We start from the raw sequence: 17333 nt of genomic DNA on the forward strand, positions 1-17333 counted from the left end.
ATTTTAATATATACTGTATATATATATATATATATATATATATATACATACATACAGACATACACACACACACAATGTAAAAACAGTAATATTGTGAAATATTAACCATTGAAAGTAAATTTTAAAATATATAAAATATTAAAATACATTTTAAAATAGAAATAAATTGTAAGATTTTAAATTTTAAAGTGCTTATTTTGTGATTGTCACATGATCCTTCAAAAATCATTATAATATGCTTTTTTGTTGCTCAATTTAAATAAGTATTTAAATAATTAAATAATAATTAAATAATAATTTCTTAATTTTTAATTTTGTCAATAGTGAAAACAGCTCTGCTTCTGAATATTTTTGTGAAAATCATGTTTTTTTCCCCCAGGATTTTTTTGTTGAATAGAAAAATTATAGCAATTATTTGAAACAGAAATATTTTGTAGAATTATAAGTGTCTTTACTGTCATCAATTTTAAATGAACTTCCTTGCTGAATAAATGTATTAATTTATGTAACCACAAAATGTACTGACCCAAATACAATAGTATATAATTATTCGTTCAAACGGCTGATTCATTCAGGACTTCAGTAAATGGCTCTCTTTATGAATGGACTACTGAATCATTGGTTCACACGATTTGTTAAAAACGCAGATTCATTCAGAAACTAAACACAGCTGTGCTGCTCGGAGACGTGCAACAATTCTGCTATGGCTTTTTACGTAATATTTTCGTTGGCAAAATTGAACAAAAACACAATATTGTGTTTAAAATATAGCACAATATTAACTTCTTATTTACTGAACTGTTGTATAAAATTTGCACTCGTGTTCTTCTTGACAAAATCAGCACTCATGAGATATTGCTCTCGCTGCTGGTGTGATATCGCTCAAAAATGGATATAAAACCATAAAACAATATTTGTTACATGAAATAAATTAAAATATATAAAAAATACTATGTTATTAACTTATGTTATTAAACTTATTTTAAACTTTTAGATAAAAATACAATTTTAAATTTTTTTATTTAATTTTATTATTTTTATTATAGTTGCCAAAGAAACATTTTCATTTAGTTTATTTTGATGCACTAAAATAACAAAAACTAAAAATTTATATAAAATTATATAGACATAATAGACATAAAAAATAATAAAAGTGACAAAAGCACAACAAAATTATGAAAACTTTAACTTTAAATTGTAATGCAAACAGAAACAAAAATTTTTAAATATTAATATATCATAGTATCTCAATTAATTATTAATGTTATTTGAGAAAAATAATAAGTCATGCAGGTTTTGGGCAAATTATTCCTTGCATCCTTAAAAATCATAGATCATGTCAAATAATTTAGTTTCAGATGTCAAAACTCTCATTTGCCCCATTTGATTTGATCCTATTACCCATAAGTCCCGGCGTCCTTGTGCTGCATTAGCACACACAGCTAAGGACTTGAGGTGTTAGGGCACCGTTATAAAGATTGCGTTTTTTTTTTCATGAACCTCTTCAACAAATCATATTTGATTTCATGCGTAATTAGTTTGTCCATCAGCAGCCGAGGGGACCCTGTAGCGGCGGTATCTGCAATATCTTTGAGCTCTGATGACAGAGGCTTCGGGACAACAGCCAATATGCATTAGAACAATAACACGGTTCCGCCCCATCGCTTCGGATGAACTAGAACTCATTTGGTACGACTGGCGTTCGTAACTACGCTCCCTTTACCTCGCGCGCAGCGGGATGAACATGTCACCGCTCACTGGCAGCCTTCAATATTTGATAGACACTCTGCCGTTCGTATTTAACTGGAAGATTTAATTATATTTTGAAATGATATTTTAATTAAATATTAAGGTAAGAAAAAATGGATTTCAAAATAATTACATCAAACATCAAAAAAGTGAAGGCTCTTTTTTTCTGCTTGGACAGCAAAAAAAGTAAGAAGCCTTATTTAAGTCTCTGAGAGATTCAATCTAATTTAATTCTCTCCCCTCTCTAAATAAACAGTTCTATAATTTCTTAATTTTTAATTTTGTCAATAGTGAAAACAGCTCTGCTGCTGAATATTTTTGTGAAAATCATGTTTTTTTCCCCCAGGATTTTTTTGTTGAATAGAAAAATTATAGCAATTATTTGAAACAGAAATATTTTGTAGAATTATAAGTGTCTTTACTGTCATCAATTTTAAATGAACTTCCTTGCTGAATAAATGTATTAATTTATGTAACCACAAAATGTACTGACCCAAATACAATAGTATATAATTATAAAAAAAAAAATTCTCACTCAATTTGTTTGAATTGGAGCTTTTGAAGGTGGCTTACTGGTTGGAATGAGAAGGTTGGTGAGGCGTCAGAGCCGTTTAGCAGCTGCCAGAGCTCAGCTTCAGATTCTCCTCGCTGTATTAACTCCTCTCTGTCCGTCTGTGCACCGCTTGACTTGTACCTTCTGCTGCACGCACACCAAAAACACAATGAAGATCAGGGTTAGCAGAGCATGCTTTGACGTGTACATATACTAGCTCAATGCATAGTGTATGCTATTTTTTTTCAATAGTATGCAGTCAGAGAGCTGCAGTTATTATTTGATGAAATAATAGTGATATTTTTGTTCTTCACAAAGGAAATGGTGTATTAAAATATAAATTCAGTAAAAAATACAAAATATTCCACACTTTGTGGTAGGTTATCCAGGGTTTGCCACTCCAATCCATTGCCATTCATGTCACTCTCAGTAGTCGTCTGGTTTCTCAGTCACTTCCCTGTCTTTTGTAACTCTTTTACAGTCTCTTTCTTTCCTCTTTTCCTCTGTTGTCAGCTTTCTACATCTGTTTATGCGTATGGCAGCCACCTTGAATCTTAAACACCACTTATCAGCCACACTTTCTCTTCGACAAAAACACTTTCTATCTATCACACGGTTGACTTTAAATTGCACTTAATTATTCAGAATTACCCAAATACCTTGATTACTGTTAATTTCTCCCCAACGCGTTAACGTATGCATGCTACCCGTGAAGTAAATAAGTGAGCATGACTGATCTAAATTTCTTGTTTTCAGATTTTAGGAGAAAACTTCTGATTGATGGGTCTTTACAGAGTTCTAGTCAGAAAGCTAATTCGATTCTTTGTTAAAGCAATCGAAATATGAAGATTTTGTCATTGAATTGGTTATGTTGTTCCAAATTCATATGACTTTCCTTCTTTCAGAAAAAGATTAAAAAAAATTAATAAATGAAGATCAGGGTTAGCAGAGCATGCTTGGACGTGTATACATACTGTATGTGTATGTATATATATATATATATAAACAACTATTCATATTTTATGTCAGTATAAAACTCATAAATATCTGTATGACGACCTGTATATGCATGCGTAGATAGATCATTTGGTGTTTTGGAGGACTTTGTGGTTCCTATGGTAAATTTTTAGATAATATTATTTGAGTAACGTGTAATGTTGTCTTGGAAAGTATGAAATTTCCTCATTTGTACTAAATTTGTACAGTTCTGCAAGTATATCACACAAACTGCGGCACTCAGGAAGATGTACATATTGATACTTATATTATGTAATGATAAACATGAGAGAAAGTTCCTACAGTACATGATGCTAATAAACAGTCTTCTCTCTTTTGACAGTCAAAGACTTGCGGTACAAGTGTGATAGAGTAGCATAGCATCATTTAACCTCTGAAATGAGTTTGCCAGGAAACGTCTTTGTTGAAAATCAACAAAGGAATTATCGTTTGAGGCTCAATCGGGCAATAGAACACTTTTATTTCAGAGGCATAGAATAGAAACTGAGCTGTATCAGGTTGTTTGTCTGTCGAGTAGTAGCTTTAAAGGAGTGTGAGACTGTCACTACGTGCGTGTGTGTGTGTGTTTGGAGGCAGAAGCTTTTAGCGTGTGGAGGCGGCGCTGGGATTTGTGTGATGGAGTTTATTTCAGACCCAGTTCTCTGGGGCCGGAGGAACAATAGTCTCTCAGCAGCCCTTCCTTCACCATCTGGAACAAATACAACAAATAATAAATAGAGATACAATGGGGCAGAGAAATGGAATTTAACTTGGCCCGCAGCACTTACCTGAAATGTGCATATAATGGTGTGGGGCATTTGTCATAGCGAATGCTTTCTGGAGTTTTTGTCCTACTGTTAATGAAATAGTAAACTTGGCTCTGTACATTACGCTCCGGCTTTATGCATCGATCTCTGCAATTGCTTGCTTTGTCTTATTACTAAAATCAATTTCCTTCTGTGATTGCCAAGAAGAGCATTTAAAAGCACTTACTTCATGTGATGTTTTCTGACTCCGTTCCCCGGCTCTGTGGCTTTTATTGTTCGTGACAGTCCTTCCAACAACAAATGCCCTGCGCATATGCCGTTCTTGGAAAACGCCTGGCGAATATTAGAATCAGTCTGCCAAGGACACTCAGTTGTACCGATGACAGACATATTAAGACGTTCTCAATCCTGTTCTGATCAAAGTCTAATTGTTGGGTACTGAGTTAATGTTGACGTTTGGAGACGGCTTTAACCGCTGTGGCACATTGTGAAGCACAGCGTGTTCCTGGATCAACATGCCTTTTTGTTCATGGAACAACATTATGATCCAATCGTAGTCTCATAGTCTATCCTCAAGATCCAGAACTAACTTTTTGCCAAAGCTACCAATGACTGGTTTATTATTCTGACCATTCTTATTAACCCTAAACTGTACATAAAACAACAAACCTAGTGCCATCAGCAAGCAAATGATGTTACAGTGGTTTAAGTTTGTTGCTGTTTTTGGTTACACTTTATATATATATAAATAATTATATAAATGTAATTAATAAGTGTGACTGTTTGATGATGCATTTTGCTGCAATTCCTGAAAACAGTTACCTGCCTAGTAGCTTGCAGTTAACTTGGTGAGTGCTAATTTCTAACTCGAACTAGGGCTGGGCGATTTTTCCGATTTTAACGATTAATTCGAATTTAATGTTTTGCCACGATTTTATTTTTTTTCAAATCGAGGAATCGCGATTTTGAATAGAAATATTACCAAACGTCAGCATTAGTCACTTTGACAATATGCCAATGATAACAGTATATCAATGATAATGATCCAAGTGCATGTCGGTGCACGTGATTAACCGCTCACGTGTGATGCGCTCATATCCCACAGAATGCGCTTTTGTTTTGTCAAATCGATTAATTCGAATTGAATGTTTTGCCACGATTTTATTTTTTTTCAAATCGAGGAATCGCGATATTGAATAGAAATATTACCAAACGTCAGCATTAGTCACTTTGACAATATGCCAATGATAACAGTATATCAATGATAATGATCCAAGTGCATGTCGGTGCACGTGATTAACCGCTCACGTGTGATGCGCTCATATCCCACAGAATGCGCTTTTGTTTTGTCAAAGATGCGACGCGGGCAGTGGAATAGGAAAAACATGCAAGAAGATGGGAGTGAACTTCTTTTAACTTGAGCGCCGCATTTTTAGAATGCCGTTTCATGCATGAGACGCTGCAAGAGACACGAGCGCAACAGTCAAATACGTCCATGTTTAGATAGAAAAAACTATGGAAAAGCAGCGCAAGCGAATAAAAAAAACCTGTAAATACTATCGTTACTGTATGTCTGATATTTCATGTTTGCATCATGGTGACAGGCTGAAAGCTGTTGTTGTTATTATAGAACATATAGTTAATAATAGTCTACTGGTGTTATACCTTCAGTCACTTTGAATTTGAATTACCTCGACTTTTGAGATTTTTTAAAGCACTTTCCTCGTATTATTTCTCAACATATAATATGTATAAGACAAGTTCGTACAAGATGTAGTTGAATTTCATGCATCTTTTCTGCAAAGTGATTTGTTTAACATTTACATCATGTTGACAACTTCATGTGTGCTGCACTTGGAATAGAATTTTCTTTAAATAAGAGGGTTAATAAAGAAAAAGTGACTTGAATCATGTTGTAGTTACATTTTCAAGTTGACTAATTAAAAATCGTAAAAAATCAAGAATCGGTCAAACGTTCTGAAAAAAATCGAGATTTAAATTTTTTGCCAAATCGCCCAGCCCTAACTCGAACCCGTACCTTTATAATTAGAGAGCTTTGATTGGTTGATAATGAAAAAAGAACGATGATCCAGGAACATGTCGTACTTGGGTAAATGTGAGGTATAATTAACCCCTTTTTCTGTAAATGTGGATTATACATGAGGCTTTTGACAGAAGTGTATCTCAGTGGGATAGAGCTGCTCTGCTGTCTCTCTATCTCTCATGCACACACACACACACACACACACGCAGACCTGCAGGCAGTGACTCTGACGACTGGTGTGTCTTTGTGCTTTAATACACTGACACAGTGTTTGACTTCAGTCTGTTCAGCTCTGAGTGGCCAGTAGAGCTCAATCTATCCATGGCGGTTTATAGTTTCATTTGACCACAATCCACTTTGACAAACAACCTGCTTTCATCTCAAACTCTCACAAAAAAAGAAGAAAAACAGCTCATTTCTGTTCCCCAAACCTCAAAAGAAACCACGTCAAGGTAGCCGCGATACCGTCTCCTTCCGATTTCAAATGAAGATCAGATTTTTTAATGTTACTTAATTATTTCCTAATTAGTTTGCATGTTAATTAAAATGGTGGCTAATGTTAATTACCTATATTAATGGATTCTCATGTAACACCTGCCCGAAGCGCTTGGCTCAGTTTTCAAAATATCTTCATCTAAGCCGGTTGATGCATGCCGTCTCACTTTGTTGAAAAGCGGCGAGGAATTGAAGTCAGGGGATTTTTGAAGTAGTCAAACCGAATGCTCACTGTTTTCTTCTCTTCTGCTTTCATTTGAGAGCTGTGTTTGCAGAGAGGATTGGCATATTGTGATCATAGTCATATTTGTAAGCGTGTGTAATCTGTGATGCTCGATCTGTTAGACGGGTCATTCTATGAAATGGCTGCCTTTTCCATTTTAAATAGGTGATTTTTTTTTATATTTTAAAAATCAAATCTGATTAAAGTTATGCATCCAAATTATACCCTGAAATGTATTTGGACACTTGAGTCACACTTAAAAATGCACAAATGCATTCGGTTTTCTTTTTTAGTTTTCTGTCTTATAGGATTACATCCATGCTGATTATTAATTTTCATGAGTTCATTTGAAAAGTAGCATCCATACCCATATATATACACACACACACACACACAGAGAGAAATTCAGTCAATAGTAGCTCATTTACAGTTATTTGTAATAAACTTTTAATGGCAATGATTTTTAATGCCTTTTGTTTTCATTTTGAACACTTATCAGTTTTATAATGTCTTTTATTTTTCAAATAATTTATCTTTTAATAAATAAATTACACTTAGTTTAAAATGTTGGTACATAATGCAGAGATTTCAGCATTTTTAAGTGTGACTTAAATGTTTAAATATTTCTATGGCCCAAAGGTGACCAATTTGGAGTTTAATTTGACATTACAGCCATTGTACTCACGGTTCTGAGACTACAGATACTTATTAGATAGAGATTTCCACAAATATCCACTTTTTAATTGTCAATACTTTACTAGATATTTCTATATGTTGGTTTGTTATATTACATATTTGCTTATACAGCAAGTAGCAAGCAAAGTGTTTGAAATTAAGAATTTTTTGTTGATATAAAATGCCTACAATAACACACATATACTGTACATATGAGAGGAACACAAACCCGTTTCTGTATAATGACCCAGATGTTTCCCATCACCCGTCTATGATAGCAGAGTCTACTCTGACATTCTTGACACACACCTGGTGCGATTGCTTGGCATGCATGACAAAGCTAAAGCAAAGCAAGACCATATTAAAGCGAAGATGGTCTCTATTAGATTGAAAATGATCTCCCGATCAATACGACCCCCTGCCTGACTAATCCATAACGTGAACATTGTTTCAGACCCCCGCGTCTTTTCCTGCATGGGTCTCGGGGTGCTTAGACTTCATGGAAGCAAGGATCAGCGATTAAATGTCACCTTTCAGCAACAACATTAAATAAGAAGCAGCAATTTGGCTCCTAGCAATTGCTAATTTCACGCCTTGATAAATGTTGCAGGAGCTAAAGCTTTCAAAGATATTTCTTAAAGGGGCGGCAGCATATGCAGGTAAAGGCCTGATGCGTTTCGCGAGGACAAAAGCTCACTTTCATGTCAAGGTCAAAGGAGTTGTTTTGCTTTAAGCTAAATGTAAGTCATCCCTTATTACCAATTAAAAATTTATTCTGACCTCATCAATTAGATTTAGAGTGAGGGCTTTTTAAAAATAGATATTTAAAATGCTGTCTTAAGAAATGATGGTGCATTAGAAGATATTTGACATTTAGCAGAGACAGTACACAGGGGCGTTCACACATACAGAGATTTACTGCTACCAGTGTGAAGCAGCACAACTGTTTTTAGCATTAATATTAACAAGAAATGTTTCAATATATCTCAATATATTAGAATGATGTCTGAAGGATTATGTGACACTGAAGACTGGAGAAATAATGCTGAAAATTCAGCTTTGCATCACAGGAATCAATTTTAAAATGTTACAATAGAAATTAGTTGTTTTAAATTGTAATAACATTTCACAATGTGTCTGATCTTATTTTTAATTGAATAAATGCAGTCTTGTCAAGCACAAACTTTTGAACAGTAGTATTAGTATAAAAACAATGTTTTATATTTGCAAAATATTAAGAAATACAAAATGCATAGGGAAACAGTTATGAATGTTTGCAGTGCTTTATGATAGTGAGCTTTATTCCTGTCTTCATTGTAACAGTGGCCTCTCTGATTGGTTGATCTCTCTTTAGGATTTAGTTCTTCACCAGGAATTTGACTTATAATAAACATGACTTTTTTTGACTGGCTTCCACTAAAGAATAATGTGACTTAACAGCCTCAATTTCTCTCAGATTATCAGTGGAGAAAATGAATGGAATTTTACTTGAACCCATCTGTTTCACTCTATAGTTGCACGTGTGCATTGGTAAAATTGCCACCAAGTGAACTGACTTACCTTAAAGGTACTTTGCATCTAGAAGAACCTAACTTCCAGAATCTTAATTGAATAATGTAACACATTTTGCATGTCGCCAAGTGCTCGTTTGATAAAGCACAACCAATTCATCTTGCACCTACGGTGGCATCTATTCTGGCGACATTGCAGATAGCCATAGAAATATGACCCCCTGTGTTTTTAGTGCATACATAATCAAATTTATTTGACCAAGCAGTCAAACAACTGCAAATGAATGCGGTCGTATCAGCAGCTGGTTAGCTGCAAAAGACAGATAAGCGTGAACGAACGAGAGCAACTTCTGTCTGACAACACTGTAATAATCGCCATAAAGTTGCGTGATTCATGTGTTGCGTGATTCCACACATTAAATCCAGCCTTTATGACTAGTGATTTGAAAGTAATAGTTTCCAAATGAGTTTCATGCCTTCTACAGCTCCTCGGAGGCCCGCTCTCCTCAAAAATAATCTCCCCTCGTAACTTTTCCGAGGAGCAAGACGCAGAAAAAAGCCGGCCGTCAAGGAATAGCAGCGCATTCATTTTCCTGCTCGTGAAAGTGAAAACACTTGAATGAAATACTGCCTCTTAAATGACAATTGAGGATTTTGGTTTTCTTTTCTTTTTTTCTTTTTTTCTTTTTTTTTAAACACAATACGACAGCATTTTCCAGACGCGTGTAGAGTTTGTGAAGGTGAAGCTTTGCAGGCCTATTTGTAAATTTATGAGCTGCTTTGATAGAACCCTCGGCCATTTACAGCTGCCATCTCGACCCCACACAACTCCCGACTGAATTTATTTTTCGAGCATGCCTGCGTGTTCGCAGCTCGCCTCCGATGCTGCCTCTGAAAATCAGGACCGACCTGATGGGAGACATTTCAAACAGGCCGATGTATGTTCTGGCTGTTTTGAACACCGGTCGCTGGGGGGGCCGGGGTGGCGGGAGACTTCCCACCGTTTTCAATCTCGCCGCAACGCTCCTCGCATTCAGAGCAGACGATAAAGAAATGAACGACCCCCGTGTTTTGTCACATAGCTTAAATGTAGAATTTAGGAGGTATCCTTTGGCCCCTGTCCAGAAGTTCACCTGTTTTTTTTTGTTTTGTATTGTTTTTTCTTGTACTGCATGCTAGAGTCACATTTTTCTCATTTCTCTTCATTCCCCAGCTGCTTTCAATGAGACTCAGTCCTGTTTGCACTGCTGCCACATGAATCTTCCCATCCGTCTCTCTCTTTCACTCTGTTTTTTTCATTGCACATGAAGCAACACAAGAGCGTTACTCAATTCTGTTTGGATTATATTTGATCCCGATGAATTTCACCCTCCTGTTCGATGTGAAACACATGTGCCTCAAAGCTCAAGGACGATCATGTCTGTGATTGTTTTCCTCCAGTGCATTTTTTTAATCACACTCTGCAGATTTTTAGCAGTCCTGTCTAGTTTACGAAGGCAAATCAGTCAGGTCTGTTCACACTTTGCCTGATGGGTCTTTAATACTTTACTGTTATTGACTTTTTTTGTTCTCATTATTATTTCTCTTTGGTATTATGCAGTTAAAAATAGAGTTTTTTTTTTAGTGGTGTTTGGCATGGCTGTTGTTCTGTTGTTCATATTCAGTGTTGATCTCATTAGTGTTACAGACATGACACCTCAAATCATGAGGCTTGTTCAGGAGTGTGTGCTATTATTTTTTCTAAGCAACTGGATAATAAAACAACATCATAGGCAGTAAGCAACTATGCAGCATGCACTGGCAACAGTTTTTTACATTGTGGTGGCAAGTTTCAGATGAGCGTGCACCCACATTTTCATCAGAAATATAAAAATGTGATGTTTTTTCTTTTTAGTTTACATAATTTTTAGTGTAAATTTTCAGTTTTCCCTCATGTTCCCAATTTCTTTGCATGCATTGAGTGATCTTTGACGAATTGCTTTGTTCCTCCTTTGTAAGTCACTTAAACAACTGCCAAATGCATAACTGTAAATGACACACAAGAGCATTGGCTAATTATTCACACAACTGTTCAAAAGTTTGGAATCTGTAAGATTTAAAAAATGTTTTTCAAAGAAGTATCTTATGCACCCCAATGCTGCATTTATTTAAAAATACAGTAAAATAGTAATATTTTGAATTATTATTGCAATTTTCTATTTTAATGCATTTTAAAATGTAATTTATTGCTGTGATTTTCAGCAGCCATTAATCCAGAAATCATTGTAATATGCTGATTTCTTATTATTATCAATGTTGAAAACAGTTGTGCTGCTTAAGATTTTTGTGGAGATACATTTTCTTCAGTATTCATTGATGATTAGAATGTTGAGAGGAACAACATTTATTTGTAATTGAAATCTTTTGTAACATAAATGTATTTACTGTCACTTTTGATCATTGCTATATGTCCTTGCTAAAAAAAAAAAAAAGTATTAATTTCTTTCAAAGAAAGACCACAAACTTTGAATGGTAGCGTAAGTTGTCTGGGTTTAGTTTAAATGTATTGATAATGTGAGGTGCACATAGTCTGACATGATATAGGAAGTGATGATGGCCACAGTTTCAGCTCATGATTGACAGTGGAAACGTCCCAGAAGACGTGGAACTGACACAGGCATGTAAACACAAGGGCCCAAAATGACTCGATTCAGCAGATTTTACTGACATCTGAGTCTCGATTTCACTTCGAGGGATGGAGGTGAGCATTCATCAAATGATTGAATTCATATAGATTCCTGCCATATTAGCAGTTTAAAGCAAGACCTCTTTTGACGGCGAGAGAGAGAGAGACGGCGCGAGAGGTTTTTGAATGATTCTGTTTGAAATAAGTATACGGGAGATTCACACGCAAATCTCTTCTGTCTGCATATCTGAATAAGAATATCTTTAAATGGGCCAGGAAGGGGGAAGGCAGCAGGAAATCCAGCCTAACCGTGGTATGCAGGATCAGGGGGTTATTTACCACGTCGGCGGGAGACCACGTGTTCGTACAGGGGTCATACAGGAAGCCGAGAGCGGCTGTTAGCGCGGCGGGCGACGTGGAGCACTCCAGCCATTAGGAAAATTAATTAAGTGACGCTTTGCTTTTAAGTCAGGGGCTTACATGCGTTTTTCTTTGGTTGACATTGTCTGCCTTGAGATTACGAAAGCTTAGCCTTTATCTCAGACACTGATTGCACTGCATTGTGGGAACGGGCTCTGCGTACATTATGACAAGCACTCATCAATAGCCCGATTTCTCCTTCAAGTGCTGATGAATGTAGGTTTATGTGCTTGATATTGATGTTTTTCATATTCACCCATGGGAGCCGCATCTCGCAGCAGCTCAGCTGCGTATGCCGTTATAGATTTCTTATACATTTCAGCTCTGCGTTTTTAATACAGATGGGTAATTCTGCTCGGTTTGGCGAAATCAATGCAAATGTGTCTGAGCCACGCAAGCCACAAGAGAGGCGAATCTCCATCACGACAATGTCCTCGACTCGAAACCGAAGTGGCGTGCTGGGCCGAGCTGTCCTTAGGCTCAAGGTGGCTCGGAGAAATTGCTTTTGTTGGAGGTGGGCATCGGTTATTATTGTGTGTGTAAGCCGCTCCGGTGGGATTGAGTAATTAGGATCCTGACATGGCATCGGCGAGCCAGCCAAGTGAATCAAAAATGAAGGCAAATGAAAGCAAATTCCTCTGAGGAGGGAGAGGAGAAGTCTGCACGCTCGCGCCGCTAATTTTCTAGAGCTCCTAGTTAGGTTCATTTCATTCCTCCCAAATGAGCAAAGCGCCCGAGCCCCAGCGTTTGATGCCCGCCCAATAAATGGAATGAAAAAGCGACACATCTTTCTGTTGATTTTCTTGTTTATTATCAAGGGTAGCTTTGATTGAGGAGCAGTTTACATTCATGGAATCGTCTGACCTTTCTAGAGGCATCTGCCGAGCAGGCGCCGGGCGCTCGGTGGAGAATGCAAAGCCGGCGCGCTTCATAAAGTGTTGAGAAATGAGCAAAAAATCAAAGCCGTCTGTTGGAGATTTTATTGGCTCGCTCATTCATCGTCTCGTATTTTGCACAATAACTGATCTCCGTCAAGTCAATGTAGCCAATTTTCTCAAGCACCGAGGAGAAACACATATTTTTTTTCCATCTGATTTGAAAAAGCATGTATAAGTGCTTCCTAATCACTGCTGAAAACCAACACGTTGCTTTCTGAAATGGAACGACGCCAGTTTCAAGCATCGCTCTTTATTGCTGCCGTATTGATTCGGCTAAATGCTAGAAGTCTGAATTGGTTTAATAGTTTTGCGAGTTCTAATAGTTTATTGTTTTTTAATAGTTCTTGAAGTCGGATCAATGGCGTTGAGGTAATTGAGGTTGTTCAAATGATATCTGTCTCTCTGTTTGTTTTTGGTATCAGCAGGTGGAGGTCCAACAGAGCCATCGAGAGGCCCAGAAGGATGTTCTGGATCAGATGAGAGTGAAACTTAAAAGTCAACAGTACTGCTCCAACAGCAGAAGCGTCGACTTCACCCTGATGTCCAAGTCTAACAGGTACGATGAGAAATGTGAAATTAGATGCCAAATTTTTTGGTCATATTCAAAAACAGCATCACATGTGTCCTTCATGTCGAATGCAATCCCAGAATGCACTGTGACTAGCTCAGTGGAAAGATGAATACATTTTGATTATAAATACATTGAATACTTAAAAGCATCAATAAAATTTACTATTACAGAATGCATGTACATTTATTCTATTGCATTGCTCGCCTTTGTATCCAAAACTTTTGGGAACAGGTAAAAATGTAGTCTAATGCTATAGTGTTTTAATGAAAATGTGATTTAAATTGAGTAAATATTTTATCATGTCATATTAAATTTAGTCTGTTTTACTCAAAAATATTTATTTTTAAAAATGTTTTAATACATTTTAATTAATGAAAATGTGCAAATGTGCTAAATGATGCAAACACTTGTCTAATTGTACTAGACCAAACTTAATAAATATTAATATTAACTTAATAATGAATATTTTATTGAAAAATATATTTTTTGTAATGAAAATAATTTATCAAATATAAAAATTGATTTGAGAATTTCTAGGATATTGTATTACGTTAATGAGTTTGTTTGGCAACACATTTTTACTTTTTTTTTCTCCCAAAGTCAATGTTAGTGCAGTTGTTTATGTCTTGCTGTGTTTTATTTTCATCAATGTTATGTTAAAATGACACAATGATACTTATAATGATGCAATTTGCAATTTCTTAAATTATATTTTCATCAGTAGTTTTATTAATAAATACTGTTTGGAAGTCAAGTCTTCCATGCACTTTGTTTTGATGTGGATTTGTTGTGTAGAACATTTCAAATCCTTCACTTAAGGGCTTCCGTGAGTATTATGATGCTGACTTAGAACGCCAATAACTTCCTGAAGTATATTTTATATTTTGTGCCTTGCTTCTTTTGTTTTCACAAATATCTTGCCGTTTGATCAATACTGTAGATTAGATTTATTTTAAGGGCCTGAAGTAACCTTTCTCTAATGCTACTTAGTGGTTCCTCATGTGGTTACAGACTTGCATTATCTTTTTTTTTCTTTCCTAAAATAACTAATCCTTTTATTTGGTGGTCCATTAGTTCTCTATCCTCCCCCTCTCTCTCTCCTGATCCAGTAAAGTCCTGAATGTTAACCGTAGAGTCCCGATCGGACTCCTCGGCTTGGCTTTGAATCAAACATCGTTTTAATCCTTTTAAGCTTCTCGTCGTAATGATTTATTTTGCAGTAAAAAACCCATAATGATCCTTTGAATTTTAATGATGAGCTGCCTGCTCAAGGATTCATTGTTCTGACTCTTTGGCCCTTACCTTTGCATGGAAACATGTCTTAAGGGAGGCGCTGTCGAATTCGATGGCCTCCGGTGCCTCTCTCCAGCTCGCCGGCCTCATCAAGGGCTGACGCCCACCACTGCGGCTCCCAGCATCCCCTCGCACCTGATAGAAACGGGACGCCTGCCATTCAGAAATCAAAAGCCCTCTCCAGGAGAGGAGAGACGAGGGAAACACAACAGACAGCGGTGAAAAGGAGATGTTAAGTCCCCGCATTAGGCGCCAGGGATTAGCACCATAAATTAAAGAGCTCTTTCTATAAAACTGTCACTTCGTATGAGATGTGAGGGGTGTCAGTACAGCCGGGGAACCTTTCCCAGTGAGCGCTGATGAATTAGACCACCTCCCCCTCTTAGAAAGGTGGCGTGGTGCTGAGTGGGGGGTACGTTGATGTTAAACAGATTTGAAAAGAAAGAAAGACAGAGAGGCATCCATTTCTGTCTCACAGGAGTGTCAGTGCTGCGCTGACCCGGAGGAGCTAGTTTCAAGTGACTAACGGCTAATGCTTGTCGACAAAACCACTCCATGTGAGATCTGATGAACAGGTGGATGAGTCTCACAAAACCTTTCAAGTTTCAAAAAAAGCATAGAAAGGAATAAGATTTTTGTTTGTTTGTTTGTTTAAACAGAATAAGTGCCTTGATGAGTTTTATTTTCTGTGTTGACCTTGAAATAGCATTTTAACTGAAATAATAATGTTAATAATTATAAATAATTTGGTCATGTTGAACTTTTTAAAATTCCAGTAGCCTTTAGTTTGCATTGCAGCCATGAACTATGATTTGTCAATAGTTTTTGCTATTCATAGGAATTATTACATTATAATAATAATAATAATAATTATTATTATTATTGTTATTTATTACTGTGGAACATACAACAACATTGTAAAGACATTTTGAAGTCGCATTTTAATATGTGTGTATATAGCCTATATATATATATATGTGTGTGTGTGTTCAGAGGAATTATTAAATTATAATAATAATAATTATTATTATTGTTATTTATTACTGTGGAATGTACAACAAAGTAATTATAAAAATAATGTTGTTATTGACATGTAATAAAAATGTATATATATATATATAATACTATATTAGTAATTATAAAAATAATGTTGTTATTGACATAATAAAAAATATATATACAGTATATATATATATATATATATATACTGTATTTATACATGATAATAATAATCATATATAATATACATATATATCTTATGGCCCTAAAGATAAGCTTAATTTTTTATTTTTATATCTACATTATATAATTGTTCTTTTGATTTTTGGGGTTGACACTTTTTTGTGAGATTCACCCAAGCGCAGGCATCAATCTTTAAAAGAGTTCATGTTTTAGAGGAAAGCTTGTACAATTGTTCTGCTCACGAACCAAAGCGAGCAGGAGAAAATGATGCTGACAGAACAATATCCCATGATGCACGTTTGCTAAATGGATCTTAAATTTTTTTCTCCTAATTGTTTTTCGTTATTCGTTGTTAATGTTGTTTGGATGCCCCGAGAGCTTGTCTTACAAGCATTTAGATTTATGTTAGTTAGGGGGAAAAAGAGAGTACGAAAAACAATACGGATTGCAAGAATACAGAAAGATGCTGTTTAACTCACAAACAGCATATTGAGTTTTAATATCAGTCGAAGAACGCAGCGCCTGAGGGAGTCTTCACACTTCCGCCGCACACGTCTGACTCTTTCTAATTTGCTGTCTTTGCCGTTTTGTTCTGATCAATGTCTTGCGTACAAACACGGCTCAAATTTTCACATACTCCCCAATGTCGTTTTGTTTAATCCGCGCCTGCTTGGAAATGCTAATTCGCAGCTCTATCCTTTTTGAATTTTCATATACGTGCTAGCATTCGATAGCGCATTCCTGTTTCTTTTGTGTCTGCGCTGAATTGAAATAAAAAGGAAATGTAGATTTTTCTCTTGCACCCTTCTTTGATCGTTATTTGTGTAATTTCATTCATAGTTTTTCTTCTTCAGGGACAACAGGAGCGCTTGAAAAAGCGAGAGGGGGGAAATGGTGCTAGTTTGACATAACTGTCAAAGCGCTCAAAAGCAGTGCGAATTCCAAACAATTTTCCGACTAATGTTTCTAAACATGCGGCCCTCCTGCTGAGGCGCAAATCTAAGCAAAGCTCAGACGCTAATATGTTTGTTTGTGCGCTCGTGGTGATGTGCTGCTATTAAGAGTGTGCGGCTATAGTGTAAACGTATGCACATGCAATCATCCCAGTGCTGTTAAAAAATATTGAATGCGCTTCACCATTGAGCTGACGGCAGCGTTGAGCAAGAAGGAGGTGAAGTCATGTTTAATTAAGACATTCTGCCCACGAGCCGTCACTCAGCGCAGGTTAAAGATCCCTCGTGCTCCCCAACT

The 17333-nt window shown here is 36.2% G+C and overlaps 1 protein-coding gene across 1 annotated transcript in view; it reads left to right on the forward strand.

Moving 5' to 3' along the window:
- Positions 1-17333, forward strand: part of LOC107729275 (A-kinase anchor protein 6-like) — a 154391-nt gene that overhangs the window by 67541 nt on the left and 69517 nt on the right. Inside the window, exon 11 of the mRNA XM_016539732.1 lies at positions 13459-13592. Coding sequence (XP_016395218.1) covers positions 13459-13592 — 134 coding nt within the window. The remainder of the gene's footprint in view (positions 1-13458; positions 13593-17333) is intronic.

Source organism: Sinocyclocheilus rhinocerous, unplaced genomic scaffold (assembly GCF_001515625.1).
Source record: "Sinocyclocheilus rhinocerous isolate Xijiao unplaced genomic scaffold, SAMN03320098_v1.1 scaffold1268, whole genome shotgun sequence".
In the NCBI taxonomy this organism is placed as follows: Eukaryota; Metazoa; Chordata; class Actinopteri; order Cypriniformes; family Cyprinidae; genus Sinocyclocheilus; species Sinocyclocheilus rhinocerous.